This window comes from Panthera pardus, unplaced genomic scaffold, assembly GCF_024362965.1.
Source record: "Panthera pardus isolate Hobbes unplaced genomic scaffold, ASM2436296v1 HiC_scaffold_16, whole genome shotgun sequence".
In the NCBI taxonomy this organism is placed as follows: Eukaryota; Metazoa; Chordata; class Mammalia; order Carnivora; family Felidae; genus Panthera; species Panthera pardus.
Window position 1 is genome coordinate 107,949,710 of NW_026526721.1, and position 16,555 is coordinate 107,966,264.

Here is a 16,555-nt window from a genome sequence, read left to right on the forward strand (position 1 = left end):
AGCATTCGTTTAAGGAATACACAAGCTGAGAGCAAGACCTAAATAGTGTAAATGCTCATCTGGGAGCCTTCTTGCACTTAAAGACTTCTAAAGCCAAAGTACATTTCCACACCAAGAGGCATACAAGACGACATGACTTCCTGTTACCTGCCCTTCAAGGCAGAAGCAAGTAAGCCAACTCTATAGCAAATCACTGTTTGAATTTTAACTTTTGGTTAGAGATGGCAGATGTTCCAAAATGCAAAATCTCAGCCTTAATTTTTAGTTCCTATAACCTCATTTACTCTACATTTTATAAAATATCACCTTTTTACATTTCTAAATCTGATATATATACTTTCGTATTTCATTTTCCTAAGTCATTCCTATTTCAGTATTAATGGAAAGAACAAACTGCAGAAAGTTCTGTCACAGATCAGTGAATCCACACAACTCACCTGCACACCTACAGTTTTAATTGGCAGCAGGAAGGCATTCAATGAATGCAAACTTGTAATTTGCATCAGCTTCTCCTGATCCTCTTCTGATGTACAAGCTTTGACTCTTTGTAACAGTGTATGTGGCTGAGAAAACCAAACAGATATTTCTTAAGGTTTCAAGAAATGAGGTATTCTTTTGGTATCTATTACTCTCTTATGTATCTACACTTACTGGTTTACAGCAATAGATCCTATTTGATATTTCTCTTTGACTTGTGTGCTACGTGGTATATCAGAATTTCACTCCTAAGGGCCAGGGCTGTAAAATCTTAAGCATCAGGGTAAGAAATACAGCTTATATATTTTGAGGATTTAATCTTCATCATCAGCAAGGGCCACACCTCATGTGACTCAAACCTTTTCCTTATATTAAAACTCTTTACCATAGTTATTTTTGTCTAAAATTAATGTATCTCCACCCACTTCCTTTTTTTGGTGTATTTGCCTGGTATATATGCTCCTTCACTTTTTTACTTTCACTCCTTCTATCTCTAAGTAAACAGACTATAATTAGATTTTACTTCTCAATCTAGTTTGACAATCTATATCATAACTAGAGATATTAGTCCTTTTAATTAATTGTGGGTTAAAAACATGGTTGGATTTCATTCTACCATTTTATTTAGCAGTTTCTTTTTGTCCCAGTTTCTGGGTTTCTTTCTCCTTTCTTACATTTTTCTAAACTTTCTCCCACCTCATTTAATCCCTTCTACTGGTCTTTTTTTCCCCCCCCTTCTACTGGTTTTGAAGTTAACTCCCATATTTTTATTCTTTTAGCAGTTCCCCTTAAGTGTTAGCATGGATACTTAACAGAAGAGAATCAATCTCTCTGTCCTCCTAGCAAACAATACAAGCATCTTTGAATGCTTTAATTCCAATCCCTGTGGCTTATATGCTATTTTACATGTATACTGTTATAATGTTTTTAAACAAATAACAAAAATCAGAGATCATTTTTATTATACAGCCCGTGTTTATTTCAGGTTGAGCAGCACTGCCTTTAGTTCCTTAAGTAACGATTGTTAATAGTAAATTCTGTTTATCTAAAAATGTCTTTATTTTGCCCTAGTTCTTACAAGACAGCTCATCTGTTCACTATTCACAATTATTCTCTCTTGGCACTTTGAAATCTTCTTGCTGTTACCATTACTTTCAGTGTAAGTCTTTCCTTTGAAGGGCAATCAATCTTTTCTCTGCAGCTGCTTTGTCTTTGGCAGACTGCTATTTTGCTAGATATGCCTACTTGGTATCAATTTTTCTTCCCATTATTCTAATTGAGATGTGTTACGTTTCCTGAATCTGAGGCATGGTGTCTTCCACCAGTGTGGAAGAATTCAAATACTTTTGTCTATTATCTCCTCTTGGACATATGTTAAAGTTGACCTTCTCATTCTATTTTAACCTCTTCTATCCATATTTTCTCTTTGATACTCTAATTTCTGGACAATCTCTTAGCATCTACCTTGGAGTTCATTACTTCTTTCTTTAGCTGTTTTTAGTTTGAGTTGTTTTCATTCCTAGAACTTACTTTTTTTCAAAGCTGCCCAGTCATTTATCATATACCTTATTATTCTTTGCTTCTTTTAATTCTACATATTTTACACTATCTACGAACACCAGTATCTGAATAGGGTTTGAGAGTCTTGTTCTGACAGTTTTTTCCACTAGCTCTCATTCATGCTGCCTCACTTCTATACATATTTTGCAATTTTTAAAATTTTAAGTTCATATATATTGGAACTCTATATGCAGAAATCTTTTAAGGGCTGGTTGAAGACACTGCAAAGAGAATTTACACTGCTAAGCCTGACACCTGGATGCATGAGCAATCAAGCTTCACTTTAAACTGAAATTCTTGGCCTGCAGTTTTTCAGACCACACAGATTATGAATTCAGGCATCGAATCTACAGAAGGACTGGGAGACTCATCTTCACTTTCGAGTTAAAACGTTTTTCCTTATTTTCTTATACTAAATATAGAATATTTTTAAACACCCTTTCATATCTAGCATTTTTAAGGATTCAAGCTATCTAATCTGTTGTATGGCTGAAAAGTCTGCATTTGAAAGTCTCTAAAGAGTATTTTCTTTAGAGTCACTTAACATGTTAAATTACTCTGAATTTCCAAAAAATGAAACTACTACTGCAAGAATCCATCCAATTCCTTATACTGATTAGCTGTGTCTACTTAAAACACCTACAATATATAAACTCAGTGCAAATTATTACCTTCTTAACACTTGCAGAAAAATCAGCTACTATTTTCAAAATATTGTTGGTTTCAGGAAAGTCCTTACAAATATAAGGTTCTTCAGCACATATTACTCTGATTGCCAAGCCAGGACCTAAAGAGAATAGTAACAATGGTATTTAATATAAATTTTACATTTATATTAAAATGTAATACAAAAGTATCAGTTTCTAATATAAAAATCCTTCCAAAAATTAAAATCCATTGACCATTGTTTCCAACTTTACTGAATTATAATGGACATAACTACAGTAAGTTTTTTGAAGTGTTTAATTTCAAATGTGACTATTAATTTCCCATCCAACTCATCATTTTTTAGAACGCTTTAGTTCTCTTTACATCTCCTTTACATCAAGGATTTTTATCTATTTTTGATAGTCCATGTATTGCCACAGTATTCTCCACTGAAAATTTTTTAAATCACAATATATGTGCCAATCTTTTTTAAACTTATTAAAAGAATTTTTAAACATACAAAAGTAAAGAGTACCGTATAATGAACCACCTTATTATTCACCACCCAGATTCAACTACTAATCTAATTTTAGGAAGAAGAGTATGCTGTTTAAAAAAAAAAAAAAGTACAACAGACTGTTTAACTCCAAAAATGTGAACTGGCATTTCTCTTTCATCAAATACTTAAAAAGGATAAAAACATAAGGTATGCATAGATCTAAGAAAAATGGATTCTGCTTCTATATTGTAAGAACAGAAAAGGCATCCCTTGAGATGCCTGATTATAGACAAAACCTTAGCCATGTTCCATTAATTCCTGTTTCATTCTTCATCTGTAGAATCAACAGCTTATTTAAGGTAAGTAGTATGCCTAATTTTTTTTTAAAGCAGCACAATATTTTCTACTAAAGAAATCTAACATAATAAAAAAAATCCAATATATAAAATAGATTTTTAAAAGTCAAGTGAATCTATACGGTGTCTGGGTGGCTCAGTTAGTTAAGCACCCAACTCTTCATCTCAGTTCATGATCTCACAGTTCATGGGTTCAAATTCCGCATCAGGCTCTGTGCTATCAGCAAGGAGCCTGTTTGGGATTCTCTCTCTCCCTCTCTTTCTGCCACTTGCTTGTGTGTTTTCAAAAATAAATAAAATAAACTTAAATTTAAAAAAGTCAAGTGAATCTAATGCAATGATGCCCAAGGACACAGGACCACTTGGCCTCCATTACATTCATACACAATCCTTTGCCAACACACAGGTTAGGAATTAAACATCCTGAATTCCTAGATTTGAAGTTTATAGACACAAACAACACTAATTACCGAATGAGTTATAACTCTGTAACATTGTTTATGGAACCAATATGGTATTTAAGAGTACAAACTGTGAGGTGAAGCCATCGGGGCTAGAATCCCAGCTCCATACCTAATCTGTGTTAACTTTTGGCAAATTGGGCTCTGCCCCTAAAATTTCCTCATCTATAAAAGAGAATAATGGTAGTTTCTATTGTGAGGATCAAATGAGACAGTTTGTGTAAATTATTTAGCAGAATGCCTGGCACATACTAGTATTTCAGAAATGTTAACCTTTACTGTGTTTTTTTAATTTAATTAGGCCATTCTTGAAAATCATCACCTAATAACTATTACAAAGAGCCAGAAACTGAGGTACAAGACTTACCCAAGCTCAAGAACTTATAACAAAAACAGTTTAAGACTCTCAGTCCTAAATTTAAACCAATACCACCTCTAATTAGTTATTTTTCTATATGACAGCAGCACATGATTAAACAAAGTACTTTTTTTTTTGTGGTTCACGAATTAGTTACATACAGCACTATGCAAAGAAGTAATTCATCCATTCAGACAATTTAACCATAGGATTTAGGATTTCAGAGAACCACATTTTAACCTGGTCTTCCATGGGATACATCATGGTATAGCAGAAATAACATATAAATCCCAGCTCTTGTGTGGCAATGTTATTAAAATATCTCTATGCCTTGTTTTTCTCATCTGATGGCAACATCATAGGCCAGACTCACTGGGCTGGTGTAATATATACACAAATACAATGGAAAATGATTATGTAAGAAAATGAAGTATATATAATAGATACTAAGAAGAATTTTATTCCCTACCCACCCTTTCCTTTCTCTAAAGTTACATATTCCGTGAGATAAAAAATTATTTCAAAATCGTCTGAATTGATTTTTCTTCAACATGAAGGTATAACAGCAAATCGAGCAATTCTTTTTTTTTTTTTTTTTTCCTTACCTGGAAATGGATGCCTGGAAACTAACTCTTCTGGAAGTCCAAGTTCTCTGCCTAAAATTCTTACTTCATCTTTATGAAAATCTTTCAGAGGTTCTATTACTTTTCCCTACAGAGGCAGAAAGCCAATTAATACAAATTAGTAACAAAATGACATGGAAAATAAAGAGTGACAAATTACTGGCCTCTCCTATTGTCTTTTACCTTAGATTAAAATACCATTCTTTAAAATTTCGTATTTTAAAGTATATCTCCTCCCATATGTTTATAAGAAATTAGGCAAATATTTTACTGACCCTCATATTTCTCTTTGAAACACATATCAAACATAAACCTTTCAAATATAAATAAATCAGAGCAGTCCTAACCACCATCTCTGATCTAGTTCTCATTAGAACACAAGACAATTAGAAAATACCATACTAGGGGCTTCTGGGTGGCTCAGTCGGTTAAGCATCCAACTTCGGCTCAGGTCATGATCCCATAGTTTTTGAGTTCGAGCCCCGCATCAGGCGCTGTGCTGACAGCTCAGGGCCTGGGGCCTGCTTCAGATTCTGTGTCTCCCTCTCTTTCTGCCCCTCCCCTGCTCACGCTCTGTCTCTCTCTCTCTCAAAAATAAACAAACATTAAAAAAAAAAAAAAAAAATGGGCGCCTGGGTGGCTCGGTTGGTTAGGCATCCGACTTCAGCTCAGGTCATGATCTCACGGTTTGTGAGATCAAACCCCACATCAAGCTCTGTGCTACTGACAGCCTGGAGCCTGCTTCAGATTCTGTGTCTCCCTCTCTCTCTCTGCCTCTCCCCTGCTCACACTCTGTCTTTATCTTTCAAGAATAAATAAACATTAAAAAAAACAATTTTAATTAAAAACAAAAATACCATACTAGTGTTTCAAAATTAAAGCTCTCCAAATGATACTATCAAGTGAAAAGACAACCTAATCATACTTGATAAAGGATCTATAATTAGAATACATAAAGAACACTTACAATTCAATAATAAAAAGACAAACCAATTAAAAATGTGCAAAAGATCTGGGAGCACCTGTTAAGCATCTGACTCTTGATTTAAGCTCAGGTCATGATCTCACGGTTTGTGAGACGGAGCCCTACTTGGGATTTTCTCTCTGCCCCTCCCTTACTCACGTTCATGTGTGCACTCTCTTTCTCTCTGTCTCAAAAATAAATAAACTTTTGGGGCGGCTGTGTGACTCAATTAGTTAAACATCCAACTCTTAATTTCAGCTCAGGTCATGATCTCACAGTTCATAAGTCAAGCACCACACTGGGCTCTGTGCTGTCAGCTTGGGATTCTCTCTCTGCCCCTTCCCTGGTCACTCTCTCTCAAAACGAATAAATAAATTTTAAAAAGTTTTAAAAATAAAAATAAATCAATAAACTTTTTTATAAATGTGCAGAAGATCTGGATATTTCTCCTAAGAAGATACACAAATGGCTAATAAGCATGTAAAAGCATGATCAACATCATTAGTTATTAAGGAAATGCAAGTCAAAATCACAGATACCACTTCACATCCACTAAGATGCAAAAAGACAGATAATAGCCATCCTAATGAGTGTGAATTACCAAAAAAAAAAAAAAAAAGGGGGGGGGGGAGTAACAATTGTTGGTAAAGTGTGGACAAACAGCAACACTTGTGCATTGCTGATGGACTAGAATATGGTTTAATTGCCATGGAAATATTAAGAAGTTCCTTTTAAAAATTAAAAAAAGAACTATAATGGGACACCTAGCTGGCTCACTTAGTAGAGCATGCAACTCGATCTTAGGGTTAGAAGTTTAAGCCCCGTGTTGGCATGGAGATTACTTAAAAATAACACCTTTAAAAAAAATAGAGCTACCATGATCCAGCCTTTCTTGTATACAGCCAAAAATACTGACAGCAGGGTCCCCAAGAGATATTTGCCAATTCATGTTCATAACAACACAATTCACAATAGGCAAAAGTGGAAGCAACCCAAATGTCCACTGACAGATAAATGAACAAAATGTGTACACATACAAAAAAATATTATTTAGCCTTAAAAAGGAAGGCAATCCTGTCACATGCCACAATATGGATGAACCCTGAGGACCTAAGCTAAATGAAATAAGCCAGTCACAAAGACAAATACTATATGATTTCACTTATATGGAGTATCTAAAGTAGTAGAATGGTGATTACCAGGTGTTGGGAAGAAGAAAAGGAGGGTAGCTGTTGTTCAGTGGGTATATGAAGTTTCAGTTTTACAAGATGAAAACGTTATGGAGCTCTGTCTCATAACAATGCAAATATACTTAACATTACTGAACTGTACAATTAAAAATGATTCAGGGAGGGATGAGCGAGAGGGAGAAAGGCTTTATGTTAAAGTTCTCACAAGCTTTTACCTCTTCTCTCAACTTTCTGATAAGCTCTGTGTCATTGTGATGGGTTTTGATGAGTTCAGCTTTGCCACTTGCAACAAGGGAAGCACTTTCAATTAAATCAGGCCGTAAAGTACCTTGGGCGAGGAAAACCTCCTCTGGTTTCAGGTTCATTTCTCCAATCACTTCATTGGCAATCTATAACCAAGAGGAGTAAAACGGCCTTTTAGGAGACAAATCTTTTAAAAAGATAGCAGTCTTTTTTATACTGTCAGCAAAATTTCTCAGTCCTTTTACAATCCTGACCAAGAGATAAAATCTGCACCAACTCCCAGAAGTAAATTAAGAACATATGCTTTAGAGATTCAAAAAGGTATGCAAACATTCAAAGTCTGAAAAGTAGCCATTGAAATATCCAAAGAACTGAAGTCTAACATCAATTGAAAATATCTATTCTTAAATAGTTAAAACAATAGACTGGCAACATAAGTAAACATGGTTTTTAAAACATAAAATAGTTTCTACCCATCAGTATAATAGCAACATACACTAAAATTCTTAACCAAAAAAAGAATTAAAATTAGGTAGTAAACTTGGTTATTTGATATAACAAGGAAACAAACAGTAAAATTCACATCAAAAATAGCATACAATGTGGATATCAAAAAGGTACCTTAACAAAAGTATCTCCAATAATTTTTCTTTTCTCTTCAGGACTTGTAGTCATATTTAACGTTTTGCTAATTCTTTTTCGTGGAGTTCTATCTTCATCTGATATTGGTAGAGTTGTTGTTCCATTGTAGAAGGAATGAGCAGCATTTATCACTGAAGGAGAGGGAGAAGCACATTTTAAAATAGAACATTTTTAAAAACCATAAATAACAGGTCAAACCACGGAAAGAAAACCTAGGTGGATCTTTTGATCACCACTTACCTTGCCTACATATTACAGAACTACCAACAAACCACGATTAACAGTGTCCAGACATAGGCACTCATTATATTTTGTTCTTTTGAGAATCCTGTGGCATTTAATAATCCAAGGTCATGACATTATAAATTATGGTGGCTGCTTTCCCTGTATTCAATGCCCCACCAGAGCAATAAGGAAAAGCTAAAGGAAGAAGCATAGCCCCAAGGGAATTGAAAGCAGTGGTTCATATAGAAGGGTCAAAGTCCTCAGAATTGCACACTGAATTAACTAGTCTCTTGAAAAATTGATGTTTATCAACATATATGTAGCAATCTCTGGCTGCCCTTTTATTTTTATTTTTTAATTAATTTTTTTTTAACGTTTATTTATTTTTGAGACAGAGAGAGACAGAGCATGAACAGGGGAGGGGCAGAGAGAGAGGGAGACACAGAATCTGAAACAGGCTCCAGGCTCTGAGCTGTCAGCACAGAGCCCGATGCGGGGCTCGAACTCACGGACCGTGAGATCATGACCTGAGCCGAAGTCGGACACTTAACCAACCAAGCCACCCAGGCGCCCCTGTCCTTTTATTTTTAAAGAGCAAGATACTTAAAAATTGACTAAGATCTCTACTTGGTAGAAAGGCTGAACAACTGGTGAGTTTCACCGAAATACAGCTGGTCATTTCACTGGGATACAGCCCTGAATTTGTAGCTCTTTCTCTTAAACTGGTCAATTACCCCAGAATGGACACCCTAAATCTCCTGCCTATCAGCGCTCTGATAATGGAACACAGAAAGTGGCAAGGAGAGGGAGTAGCCATTCAGTACACAGATTTTTGCTTAATCTTACTGTTTCTACTGTAGAATCTTATTTCTACCCTCAACTATGCCTGGTACTGATATGCCCAAATCCAGAGTGTCTTTTATTTAGCCTCTGTCGAGAGTAAATCTAGTCTTATGATGTGGAGGGATAGAAGAAGTTTATTCCTGCGTTAAGGAAAAGGATCTCCTTCTCAGGTATTCAACCAATCGGTTTTAGGATCACCCAAAGAACCACACCACACTGGGAAGTCAACCCTGAGCCTCCCCACAAGTCTCAACTTTGTTACCTTCCTCCCCTTAACACCCCTCCCACCAAAGTTTGAGAGTCCTCCATTCTACTATATCAGTTACCAGGGACAGATGCAAGTTTTTGTGAGGATAAAACTTTTACAACTTGGAGGCTCCCTTCAAGAAAAAGAATGAGGAGCACCTGGGTGGCTCAGTCGGTTCAATGTAGGACTTCAGCTCAGGTCATGATCTCACAGTTCATGGGTTCGAGCCCCGCTTCAGAGTCTGTGCTGACAGCTCAGAGCCTGCTTCAGATTCTGTGTCTCCCTCTCTGTCTGCCCCTCCCCAGCTTATGCTCTATCTCTCTCTCAAAAACAAGTAAATGTTAAAAAAAAAAATTTTTTTTAAAGAAAAAGAATGAATAACCACAAGGTTTTTGTTTTTTTTTTTTAAATCACAAGTTAATATTAGGATGGTTAACACAAACTACACACAGAAATGATTACAAATCACATATATGCCACTAAACCCAAACTAAATGTGTCCCCAACTCAACTTTTTCTTAGCCTAATCCCAAAATGCCTGCAGTCACTTCAACACCACGAAACAAAGCTCAAGTTATGGTGGAAAAACAAAATGAATTAACTACAATTTATTACAATATCTTACTTGTATCTTTCACAACAATATAGAAATACGTAAAGACACTCCTAGGATCCATTCCAGGATTTTGGAAAAAGCTTGGCTAGTGAGGCATCCTGGTCAAGGGCCATTAGCTTATCAGAGAAAATCCACATTATCCATCTGCTTTCCACTTTCCAACATTTTGTTACACCATTAGACTGCTATCACCTCCCCTATTCCTATGTCCTGTGGCATTATATTTGTTTTATGCCTGTAATGTTATTTTAGTGAAGCTTCAAAAGAGAAAGAAATAGACTCGTCTTCACTTCGTGTTTAACGACAAGTCTTCATTTTACAGTCAACCTTCTGGCATCAATTCCAACTAATTCAATAATATGCATCGTTTGTATCATTAAAGTATGGACTTGATTTCAATGTAACTACTGATTACACCCTGTTTTTAAAAAGTATTAAAGATATGGGCGCCTGGGTGGCTCAGCTGTTAAGCCTCTGACTTCAGCTCAGGTCATGATCTCACAGTTCATGGATTTGAGCCCCACACTGGGCTCTGTGCTGACAGCGTGGAGCCTGGGGCCTGCTTCAGGCCCTCTCCCTCTCTCTGTCCTTCTTCTGCTCATGTTCACTCACTCTCTCTTGAAAATAATCATTAAAAACAAAAAAAAGTATTAAAGATAGCTACAAACATAAATGCAGTTAAAACCTAAGAAGTTTAGGGGTGTCTGGTGGCTCAGTTAAGCATCTGACTTCGGTTCAGGTCATGATCTCACGGTTCATGAGTTCCAACCCCGTGTCGGGCTCTGTGCTGACAGCTCTGTGCTTTGGCTCTCCCTCTTCTCACCTCAAGCCCGCTCATGCTTTGTCTCTCTCTCTCAAAAATAAATAAACATTAAAAAAAAAAAACTGAAAATTTACTAGTGGACTTAAGAAAAAGTGACCAGGTTCCTCAAAAAGTTAAAAATAGAACTACCCAAAGACCCAGCAACTGCACTACTAGGTATTTATCCAAGGGATATAGGCGTGCTGTTTTGAAGGGGCACGTGCACCCCAATGTTTATAGCAGCGATATTGACAACAGCCAAAGTATGGAAAGAGCCCAAATGTCCATCGACAGATGAATGGATAAAGAAGATGTGGTATATATAGATATACAATGGAGTATTACTCAGCAATGAAATCTTGCCATTTGCAACAATGTGGATGGAACTAGAGGGTATTATGCTAAGCGAAGTAAGTCAGAGAAAGACAAATATCATATGACTTCACCCATATGTGGAATTTAAGATACATAACAGATGAACATAAGGGAAGGGAAGCAAAAAGAATATAAGAACAGGGAGGGGGACAAAACATAAGAGATTCTTAAATACAGAGAACTGAGGGTTACTGGAGGGATAATGGGTGGGAGATGGGCTAAATGGGTAAGGGTCATTAAGAAGGACACTTGTGGGATGAGCAATGGGTGTTACAAATAGGGAATGAATCACTGGAATCTACTCCTGAAATCATTATTGTACTATATGCTAACTAACTTGGATATAAAATTAAAAAATTAAAAAAATTAAATTAAAAAAAGTGACTATTAACAAATTAGGCACAGGAATTAACATATCTCACCATAATAAAGGCCACATACAACAAGCCCACAGTTATATCTACTAGATGGTGTAAAGTTAAGCTTTCCCTCTAAGACCAGAAACAAGACAAGGGTGCCCACCCTTATCAATCCTATTCAACATAAGTACTACAAGTTCTAGCTAGAAAAATCAGGCAAGAAAAAGAAATAAAAGATACCAGAATTGGAAAGGAAAAAAAATCAAACTGTCTGGATTTACAGGTAACATGACTTTATATTGAGAAAACCCTAAAGACTGAACCAAAAAACTTAGATCTGATCAATGAATTCAGTAAAGTTGCAAGATACAGAACATACAAAAATCAGTAGTGTCTCTATATGTTAACAACAAATTTTCTTTCTTTCTTTTTTTTTTTTTTGTTTTTTTTTAATGTTTATTTATTTTTGAGTCAGAGAGAGACAGAGCATGAATGGGGGAGAGCCAGAGAGAGGGAGACACAGAATCCAAAACAGGCTCCAGGCTCTGAGCTGTCAGCACAGAGCCCGATGCGGGGCTCGAACTCACGGACCACGAGATCATGACCTGAGCCGAAGTCGGCCGCTTAACTGACTGAGCCACCCAGGCACCCCAACAACAAATTTTCAAAAAAAAAAAAAATAGAGAAATCAATCCCATTTACAACAGTATCAAAAACAGTAATACTTAGAAATAAATTTAACTAAGAAGGTGAAAGATCTCTACTATGAAAACTACAAGATGTTGATTTAAGAAATCAAAGAAGACACAAATTAATGAATAAATTAATGAATAAATGGATTAGAAAAATACTGTTAAAATGTCAATACTACCAACAGCCATCTACAGATTTAATGCAACCCCTACCAAGAACCTAACGGGTTTTTTTAAACAGAAGTAGAAAAAACACTCCTAAAATATGTGTTAACTACAAAAGACCCCAAATAGCTAAAGAAATCCTGAGAAAGAAGAACAAAGCAGAAGTATCACACTTCCTGACTTCTAGCTATCCTATAAAACTATATTCATCCAAACAGTATGGTATCAGCATAAAAACAGACAAAAAAAAAACAGAATCAAGAGCCCAGAAATAAACCCAAGCATACACAATCAACTAATATTTGATAAGAGAGCCAGGAATACTCAATAAAGAAAAGACAGTCTGTTCAATAAATGGTGATGGAATATATAAATGTAAAAGAATGAAACTGGACCCCTGCCTTTTACTACTCAGAAAAGTTAACTCAACATAGATTAAAAACCTAAATATATAAGACCTGAAACCATGAAAGAAAACACAGAAATAAAGTTGACACGGGTCTTGGTAATAAATTTTTGCACAGGACCCTTAAAGCACAAGAACAGATCAAAAATGAACCAGTGGGACTATATCCAACTGAAGAACTTCTGCACAACAAAAGAAACCCATCAATAAAGTAAAAAGACAACCCACAGGGGTGTCTGGGAAGGCTCAGTCAGTTAAACTTCTGACTCGATTTCAGCTAAGGTCATGATCTCAGTCTTGAAATGGAGCCCCGCAGCTTGTCTCCATGCTGAGCAGATTCTCTGCTGCTTGGGATTCCCTCTCTCCCCCTCTCTCTCTCTCTGCTCCCCCTCCTCCCACTCACTCTCTCTCTCTCTCAAAATAAACAAACATTAAAAAAAAAAAGAAGGCAACCTACAGAATGAGAAAAAATGTTTGCAAACCATGTATCTGATAAGGGGGGTTAATATCCAAAATATGTAAAGAACTTCTACAACTCAATAGCAAAAACACAAATAACCCAATGAAAAAACAGACAGAGGATCTGAATAGATATTTCTCCAAAGAAGATATACAAAAGGTCAACAGGTACCCAGAAAGAAGCTCAATATCACTAGCTATTAGATAAATGCTAATTAGAACTACAATGAGGTATTACCTCATTCCTGTCAGAATGGCCATTATCAAAAAGACGAGATTAACAAATGCGAGGATGTGGAGAAAAGGGATCCTTGTGCAATGTTGTTAGGATTGTAAATTGGTACAGTCACTATAGAAGGGAGTTTGGAGGGGGGTGTCTAGGTGGCTCAGTCAGTTGAGCATCAGACTTCAGTTCAGGTAATGATCTCACAGCTCATGAGTTCAAGCCCCACGTCAGGATCTGTGCTGACAGCTCAGAGCCTGGAGCCTGCTTCAGATTCTGTGTCTCTCTCTCACTCTCTCTGCCCCTAACCCACTCACATTCTGTCTCAGTCTCTCTCAAAAATAAACAAACATTAAAAAAAAAAATTTAAAGAAAAGAGTTTGGAGGATCCTCGAAAAATTAAAAATAAAACTACCATGCGATCCAGCAATTCTAATTCTGGGATATATCCAAAGGAAATGAAAGCACTCAAAAAGATATCTGCATTCCCATGTTCATAGCAGCGTAACTTCCAATAGCTAAGATATGGAGACAACCTAAGTAAGCGTCCATCAATGGGTAAATAAAGATGTGGTACATATATACAATGGAAAATTATTCATCCGTTAAAAAAACAAGAAAATCCTACCCATTTGTGACAGCATGCATGGACCTTATGTGTATTAAGAGAAATAAGTCACACAGAGAAAGACAAATACTGTATGATCTCACTTATATGTTGACTCCAAAAAAACCAAACTCATAGAAAAAGAGATCAGACTTACTATCAGAGGTGGAAGGTGGGAAGAAGGGGAATTGGGAAGAAGGTTAGGTTAAAAGATACAAACTTCCAATTATAAGATGAGTAAGCACTAAGGGTATACTGTACATGACAATTATAGCTAATACTGCTGAATAATAAACAGAAAAGTTAAGAGTAAATCCTAAGGGTTCATGTCATAAAAATTTTTTTCCTTTTTAATTTTACTGTCCCTATATGAGAAGATGGATGTAAACTGGAACTACTGTGATAATCCTTTCAAAATACATATAAAATCGAATCATCATGCTATTGTCTTAAACTTACACACTGATGTGTTATCAATGATTTCTCAAAAAAACTAGGAGAAAAGATGACCATACGGGTGGCTGGGTGGCTCAGTCGGTTGAGCGACCGACTTCGGCTCAGGTCATGATCTCACAGTTTGTGAGTTCGAGCCCTGCGTTGGGCTCTGTGCTGACAGCTCAGAGCCTGGAGCCTGCTTTGGATTCTGTGTCTCCCCCCACCCCGTCTCTGCCCCTCCCCCACTCATGCTCTGTCTCAGAAATAAACATTAAAAAAAAAAAAAAAAAAAAAAAAGATGACCATAGACTCTTCACTCCTCTGTATAAGCCTTTCAGTCTGTAAAATAATCTGTACATCCATACTTGTAGGAAAACTTGGAAATTCTCATCCATAAATAATATTACAGATGGGAAAAGATAACCCAAAAAGAGAAATGAACAGAAGAGAACAAAATGGTAGCAGAAATTTTAGTTATCTGTATATAACATTAGGAATAATCAACAGTTTTAAAATTTATACTGGGACACCTCTTGAACTGGATACTCACAAATTTTTTTTAAGGTTTTATTTCTGAGAGATAGAAACAAGCATGAGTAAGAGAGGGGCAGAAAGAGGGAGACACAGAACCAGAAGCAGGCTCCGAGCTATCAGCACAGAGCCTGACGCAAGGCTAGAACCCACGAACCGCAAGATCATGACCTGAGCCGAAGTCAGATGCTTAACTAACTGAGCCACCCAGGCGCCCCTTGAACCAGACACTTATAATGTAAAAAACATAACTATAAGCTTATTGAGAAACCTGTACTTGGTTAAGGCAATGAGCTCATTCAAACCATAAGGCTAGATTTGATTTGTTAAATAAATCCTCATATATATATTAACTCTTCTAGGGTTCATCAATACCTTTGACCTGAATTCCAAGCTTTTTGAGGGCCTCTTCTACAGACTGGCTTTCTCGTTTTCTCATAAAGCCATTATCAATGTGCACGGCAATGACTTGATCTTGGTTCAAAGCACGATTCAGCAAAGCTGTACAAACTGTTGAGTCAACTCCACCACTGAGTAAAACCTAAAAGGTGAAATTAAAAGAAAAATCAAATTGAGTAAACAAACAAAACTATCAGCTTTTAAAACGCTGCTTTTAGCACAAGTATGTATGGTAATTGGAAAAGCACTCTGAACCAGTGCAACTCACAAAGCATCCCATCACCCAGTCAACATTTAAGGGCTATGGTTGATGAAGCCAGTTTTGAGTTCTAACATTACTGAAATAAATTTGTAGACTTCCAGATGTAAATTCCTTACCAAAACTTTTGATGTGCCTACTCTCTCTTTGATCTCTCGAATGCACTCAAGTTCTCTGTTCTGCACAGTGAAGGTCCCACTGCACCCAGCTATATCATAGAGGAAATTCTTCAGTATTACTTTCCCATTTTCTGTAAGGCCAACTTCAGGGTGGAACTGTGCTCCGTATAATTTTTTAGATTCATTTGCTATACCTTTATAGAGAAAATAATCACAAATTAAAATTTTTTTCATGTTGAAGACTCAACTAAGTACCCATAGTAATTCCTCACTATTTCTTCCTCTATAAATGTGAAAACTGATATAAATCAGTGCATTTTTAGCTACAGGAAAAAAAAGACAACACATAAAACAAAAACTACATTGCCACAATTTTTCTTCAAAGGTTTTTATGTATGACAGTGAAATAAGTCCTACAGAGATTATTTCACAGTACTTTCAACTTCTCCACCCAGATTACTTTGTCTACATAATACAATGATAACTCAATTTTTTAAAATCTTTTAATGTTTATTTTTGAGAGAGAGAAAGAGAGACAGAGCATGAGTGGGAGAGGGGCAGAGAGAGACAGAATCTGAAGCAGGCTCCAGGCTCTGAGCTGTTAGCACAGAGCCCAATGCAGGGCTCGAACTCGTGAACTGTGAGATCATGACGTGAGCCGAAGTCAGACGCTTAACAAACTGAGCCACCCAGGCACCCCAATGATAACTCAATTTTGGCTCTCGGTCCCACGTAGCTTTCATATGCAATGTGCAGCTACCAACTTTACGTA

The 16,555-nt window shown here is 36.4% G+C and overlaps 1 protein-coding gene across 3 annotated transcripts in view; it reads right to left on the reverse strand.

Moving 5' to 3' along the window:
- GMPS (guanine monophosphate synthase) overlaps positions 1-16,555 on the reverse strand; it is a 79,098-nt gene that overhangs the window by 17,797 nt on the left and 44,746 nt on the right. For all 3 annotated transcript variants that reach the window (XM_019440202.2, XM_019440196.2, XM_019440206.2), the window contains exons 6-12: positions 15,784-15,977; positions 15,382-15,547; positions 8,001-8,152; positions 7,352-7,525; positions 4,965-5,070; positions 2,709-2,824; positions 438-563 (exon numbers count right to left, since the gene is read on the reverse strand). In XM_019440202.2, the coding sequence (XP_019295747.1) occupies positions 438-563; positions 2,709-2,824; positions 4,965-5,070; positions 7,352-7,525; positions 8,001-8,152; positions 15,382-15,547; positions 15,784-15,977 (1,034 nt within the window). The remainder of the gene's footprint in view (positions 1-437; positions 564-2,708; positions 2,825-4,964; positions 5,071-7,351; positions 7,526-8,000; positions 8,153-15,381; positions 15,548-15,783; positions 15,978-16,555) is intronic.